At 52.4% G+C, this 6,361-nt stretch overlaps 1 protein-coding gene across 1 annotated transcript; it reads right to left on the bottom strand.

The window, feature by feature from the left end:
* Positions 1 to 3,732: 3,732 nt before the first annotated feature.
* On the bottom strand, positions 3,733 to 4,846 carry LOC123089287 (ethylene-responsive transcription factor RAP2-2). Its single transcript, XM_044511004.1, has one exon. It carries the CDS (start codon positions 4,769 to 4,771, stop codon positions 3,935 to 3,937), a length of 837 nt encoding a protein of 278 aa, XP_044366939.1. The 5' UTR covers positions 4,772 to 4,846; the 3' UTR covers positions 3,733 to 3,934.
* Positions 4,847 to 6,361: the final 1,515 nt, after the last annotated feature.

The following is a 6,361-nucleotide window of genomic DNA, read 5'->3' on the forward strand; positions in this document are numbered from 1 at the left end:
TTCTTAGTGAGGAATATGTTCCAAAGCTTGCGGGCGGACTCTCCGGGCTGTTGGATTATGTGACTTAGATCGTCTGCATCCGGAGGCCGGACATAAGTCCCTTGAAAATTGGCCCTGAAAGCGTCTTCGAGTTCCTCCCAACTCCCAATTGAGTTTTCGGGGAGGCTTTTCAACCAGTGTCGAGCTGGTCCCTTCAGCTTGAGGGGAAGGTATTTGATGGCGTGGAGATCATCCCCACGAGCCATGTGAATATGCAGGATAAAATCCTCGATCCAGACCCCTGGGTCTGTTGTTCCGTCATATGCCTCTATGTTCACAGGTTTAAAACCTTGTGGGAATTCATGGTCCAGTCCTTCTTCGATGAAGCACAGGGGGTGAGCAGCCCCTCTGTATCTGGACGCGCCGTGGCATGTAGTCGGCTGTTGTTGTGTCCGGAGTTTATTCCGAACTGGTATTTGTCTTGTATTAGCGTTTGTGTGACCATAGTCCCTCACCGGGGTGTGTCCTTTAGATCCGTAGAAGGCCCTGGCTGCACCGGCCTTCTTATCCAGCTTCTCACGTAGATTGTGCATGGTGCCAGTAGCCGCTCTGTTGTGGTTGTGAAGTGATACGTCTGGTCTCCTGGTTGTATTATTCTTTGGTGGAATGGCCTCGTCATCGAATTCTGGCAGTAGCTTGCGCTTTGGATAGCTTTTGGTATGGCGATCGTCGCCATATCTTTCTTCAGTGTCTAGCACTTTGTTCCATCTGCGACTGAGCTTTTCCTGTGTGGCTTTAAGCTGTTGTTTCTGCTTCTTTAGACTTCTTGCTGTGGCCATAAGCTTTCGGTGGAGGTTGTCTCGTTCCACTTGTTCGTCCGGGATGATGAATGCATCATCGTCCGGACTGTGTTCCTGTCCTGTGGCGGTTTCATGAGCTCGTTCCTCTGGATCATTGTGATCGGATATTTGCTCCGAACTTGGTTTGGCGTGACCTGGCTCGTCCTGCTCCATCGCTGGGTCCGTGTGGTCATTACTGCCTTCTGGTATGTCAGTCCTTCTTGCACTCTTGTCGTTGTTTTTACTGTTGCTGGACTTTAAGCGGCGTCTGCGCCATCGTTTTGGCTTTTGTCCGGGTGTTTTATCTTCTGGATTATTGCTGTCGTCCTTCTTGGGCGTATCCACCATGTATATATCGTGTGACAAGGTAGTAGTCCCGCGCCCCAGAGATTCTGGAGCTTCTCCTGCATCGTCGTCCATACCGTCGATATCTTCAGAGTCGAAGTCAAGAACGTCGGTTAAATCATCGATCGTGGCAATGAAGTGGGTGGTGGGTGGGCAATGAATCCCTTCGTCGTCTGCTTCCCACTCAGGCCAGACATAGTTCGGCCCAGAGCCTCTTGACAAAGAGAGAGACTTTAATGAGTTCAGCATGTCGCCATAGGGCGAGTGCTGGAAGATGTCCGCAGCGGTAAACTCCATTACCGGAGCACAACCTGGTTTGTCTGACTCGAAGGTATGCGGACCGGAACCAACAACCGGATACAAGTCCGGGGGCCCGGGGTTACAGGCCTCCATAGAGGTGAGACCTGTGTTCGGCTCGACCGCCGATGAATATGCGGCCTACGGGGCGGGGCCTACCCCTCCGTGTTTAGGCAATGCAACCTGCTCCGGATTTAGATCCAGGGCTGCTGCAGGGATGATGTCCTGAGCATTGTCCGACAGCAGGTATAGGCCGTGCTCGTCGTGACTGTCCAGCGCTCCTGGCACAGGGCCGAATCCGTCGAAGATCAAGTCTCCGCGAATATCCGCCATGTAGTTCAAGTTTCCGAACCTGATCTGGTGGCTAGGGGCGTAGCTGTCGATCTGCTCCAGATGGCCAAGCGAATTGGCCCGCAGTGCGAAGCCGCCGAACACAAAGATCTGTCCGGGGAGAAAAGTCTCACCCTGAACCATGTTGTTGACGATTGAAGACGCCATCAAGCCTCGAAGCGGCGACACAGAGGAACTCTCAATGAAAGCACCAATGTCGGTGTCAAAACCGGCGGATCTCGGGTAGGGGGTCCCGATCTGTGCGTCTTAGGCTGATGGTAACAGGAAGCAAGGGACACAATATTTACCTAGGTTCGGGCCCTCTCGATGGAGGTAAAACCCTACTTCCTGCTTGATTAATATTGAAGATATGAGTAGTACAAGAGTAGATCGACCACGAGATCGTAGAGGCTAAACCCTAAGAGCTAGCCTATGATGGTATGATTGTAATTGTGATCGACCTTCTAAGGACCATCCTCTCCGGTTTATATAGACACCGGAGAGGGCTAGAGTTTACATGGAGTCAGTTACAAGGAAGGAAATATAATATCCGGATCGCCAAGCTTGTCTTCCACGCAAAGGAGAGTCCCATCCGGACACGGGCCGGAGTCTTGTGTCTTGTATCTTCACGCTTCAATAGTCCGGACGATGTATACAGTCCGGCTGTCCGGATACCCCCTAATTCAGGACTCCCTCACTTGCCACCGCCCAAAAAATCATGTCTCGCCGCTGGCGGTCGCAACAAAAATACATCTCTATGTTCCAGCAAAAAAACTTACCAGATGTAGCAAAGAAAGGCGGTTGCAGCAAATTGGCTGGGCTGGTCGTCCGCATCATGTTGACGTAGCTTTTTTGCCGGCCGGTTCCAGCATAAATCCACACTGGTTGCAGCATTGGTCACCTCCGGTTGAAGCTCGTCGTTGAGATCCACCTTGCCACTTGTAGCAGCTAGTCGCGCCGATTCACAGCTCGCGTCGTGCTGGTTGCAGCTCGTTAGGCATGGTTGCAGCATACGCTTCGCCCTTACTCGCCGCCGTTGTAGCACTGCCGTCGTGGATTGTAGCACTTGCTGCCATGGTTGTAACACCTCCTTGCACGACCGCACCGAAGGAGGGCGGCACTCACCGGAACAGCGGGAGGGGGGGGGATGGGTAGAGATGGCCGTTCGCCGATGCAGTGCGGGGCGGGACGAGGGAGGACGCTCGCCGGAGAAGCGCAAGTTTGTTCCGATTTGGGGGAAGTGATGTGTGGCGTTGACTGACTGAAGAGATAAGGAAGAAGATGTGGCACAATTTGCGGGCCCAGAAGGGACGCGTGGGAGAGAAACTAGCGAGGGACATGGCACATGTGAGTCGAGAGATCGCGAGGCATCGAACGATACGTGTGCGTCTGGCCGAAACTTCAGCCGGCATGCCGGCTCCAAACGCTTTCCCCAGAGAAAAGAAAAAGAAAGTACAGCGGGGAAGAGATAAGCTGCAGGCCCACCCGACACATGTGTCAGTCTGTTCCCACGTGACAGAGCGAGCGAGCCAGGGGCAACTGGCCGAGTGCTTGGCCGGTCGTCCAGAGGTAAACGTTCCAAAAAAAAGCGGATAATAACGGAGATAAATTACTCACCAGCAGCGTCGCCCACCGACGGGAGCGCACATATCTACCCATTCCCCTCTGAATCGCGCCACAAAAAAAACGAGAAAAAGACCCATCGTCCATCGACCACGTGCGTACTAAGCTCAAGAAACATTACCTAACCCCTACATAACCAAGGCCGATGGGGCAAAGGAAAAAAGTCAAACGGGCTGGACAAAGAGCGTTACACAGGCTGAAGGGTAAAACAGTCGACAGAGACTTCTATTTCTCAGTCGACTGAGAAATAGCAGAACCGTTTTTTAATACTCCCTTCGTTTTTAAATATTTATCTTTCCAGAGATTTCAGCAAGTGACTACATACGAAGTAAAATGAGTAGATCTACATTTTAAAATATGCCTATATACATTCATATGCGGTAGTTCATTTGAAATCTTTAAAAAGACAAATATTTAGGAACAGATGGGGTATCACTGTTCGTAGGGTCCGTATATGTGTTCATATGGTCAGCAGAGTTTCACGAACAAACAGGCTCAAACATGCCGATGAATCGATGATATCAGTTAATCAGGAGTTCAGAACTCACAAAGGAAGCTATCCTAACGAGTTGATCTTTCCGCTCATCCAGCCGCCTCGCGCGGTTCTCGAGGTCCCTCCTCAGCGCAGCAACCTCTTCCATCTCGCGGCTGCATCTGGAAATCAACGCCGCACACCGCATCACCACGGACGCTCTGGTTTCCCTCCCTTGGTGCGCTCCGTCCATCAGCTCAGACACGAGGCTCGCCATCCGCTCGTCGCGGGGGCCCTCCGCGATCAGCTGCATGATCTTCGTCTTGCACGCGTCTGCATCGGCACTAATCATGTGGTCATCGGAAACGGCGGGCGGCTGGTTGAGGTCGATGATCCCCGGCAGGCTTCGCCGGCCAGAACAGCCTTCGTTCGGGGAGTCGAGCCTGGCGCTCTTCCCGCGCATCCGGCGGGCTTCGCAGTCATACGATGGAGCGGCCTCCTCGGCGTCGCCGCCGTACGTGCCGAGCCGCACGCGACGCCGCTGCTGGGTGTCTGCTGCCGCCCATCTGCGCCACGGCCGGCGGCGTACGCGTCTGTACTTGGTGCTGTTGGCACCGGCTACGCGGCGCCGCCTGGAGCTCAAAGCAACGGCTGCACACGCCGCCGCCGGAGGAGCCGCATAGTCGTCGTCCTCCTCCTCCTCCTCCGCAAAAACTTGGAACTCTGCCTCGAATTCGTCGTCGGTCGTGGCAGCGGCCCTCCTCTTCCTCCTGCCGGAGGCCGCCCTCTCCGCCGGGAAGTACGCGTCCGGCCATAGCTGGGCTGCCGTCAGCCGCAGGCGCACCCGGTTGGGGGTGAGGTTCGCGAAGATGGCACCCCCACACATTTCTTGGCTGATCCTGCCGCCGCTGGTTGCACGTTCTCACCGGAGTCTTGCTAGCTCTTGCATGCGTGCCGGACTTTGTAGATAGCGAGGTGAGGTGGTTGGGCCTTGGACTGGTTAAACTATGGCTGTTCGCCTGTTCCCGTTTACGCTGGTTGCAAATCTTGTGGGCGCCGATGGTTTGTGCGTCCAGTGCCGTGAACTCTTTTTTTCCCCGAAAATTTTCGATTCATTCATCTTTAATCATTCCATTCATCTTTACTCATTACAGTACAACTACCATCAGAAATAATAAAATTACAATCAGATTCGTAGAGCACCTAATAACGATTACAAGCACTAAAGCGAGCCGAAAGCACGCCGTCGTCATCCCCCCTTCCTCTCCGGAGCCGTGCAAAACTTGTTGTAGTAGACAACCGAAAGTCGTCGTGTTAAGACTCCATAGAACCAATGCACTAGAATAGCAACCGCCGCCGATAAAGTGTAGCATAGATCGTTTAACCTGAAGCCACACGAATATAGACGAACGATGATCAGATCCGGGCAAATTCACCAAAAACAGAATCGCCGAAGACATGCATCCACATGCCCACTGACGATGCTAGACGCATCAACGAGACGAGGGCTAAGTGGGAGAACTTTATTCCATCTTCAGGAACCGCCGTCTTTTCTTAACAGGACATAAATCCTAACAAAACTCGAAGAAAGATCTAAAAACGAAGCCCTCACGCTTACAACGGCCGTGATGAATCGCATTCCCATGACTCTAAGGTCACCGGAGGCGAGGCGAACAATCGGCGGTGCCAGCGGGATGCAAGGACCCCTGAACTAGTTTTGGAGACGAGACGCGTGAGGCTCCTGGAAAGAGTGGCGTGAACTCGGAGATACTTCACGAGGCGTTCGTCTTGCCGATGAATGGTACTAACTGAATTTTCCTGATGACGTTATTATACAAATCTTGTTCCCGTATATATGATTTTTATGAAAATTGAAGCCCCTTTATATTGAGGGAATCTATTTTTAGTCCCTATTTACGCAAAGTATACGTTTATTCCCTAATCATTTTTCGACATTTAGCCCCTCGTATTACAAATCAGGCAAGTTTGTTCAAACGAATGGTTTTGTACTACGTGGACCGGTATTGACCATTGACCTCACCATGTCACACACATCTTCCTTGGTTTTGGTCTTCATCTTCTTCGTCTCTGGCCGGGTGTAGCTCGAACGATTCACCGTCGTCATTACATTACATCCTAACTCTTCCATGCAGCTTCTTCGCACTACTGGAATTCTGAGCTACGCCGGGTGTAATGCTCTTCGCCGAGTGCTAAAACACGGACACTCGGTAAAGATGGACTGGATCAGTTCTAAAGCCCGGCCAGATGGAGAGAACTACACCAAAAAATTGAAGGAGACGTACGGGCCTGACGCTGATCCTCATGTGCTACCGTTTGACCCTCTTGTGGCCATTGCCGCGGCAGGCGATAGACCGAATGGCCGGATGGCGGTTCACCTCGATTCTGTCATAATCTTCTCCCTTCCGAGAGTCAACACGCTCCGTGCTATGAGTACTGGCTCTACTCCTACCGTAGA

Source organism: Triticum aestivum, chromosome 4B (assembly GCF_018294505.1).
Source record: "Triticum aestivum cultivar Chinese Spring chromosome 4B, IWGSC CS RefSeq v2.1, whole genome shotgun sequence".
Classification (NCBI taxonomy): domain Eukaryota; kingdom Viridiplantae; phylum Streptophyta; class Magnoliopsida; order Poales; family Poaceae; genus Triticum; species Triticum aestivum.

Excerpts from the sequence above, each read along its gene's own strand:
- LOC123089287 (XM_044511004.1), bottom strand. The coding sequence starts at position 4,771 with ATGTGTGGGGGTGCCATCTTCGCGAACCTCACCCCCAACCGGGTGCGC.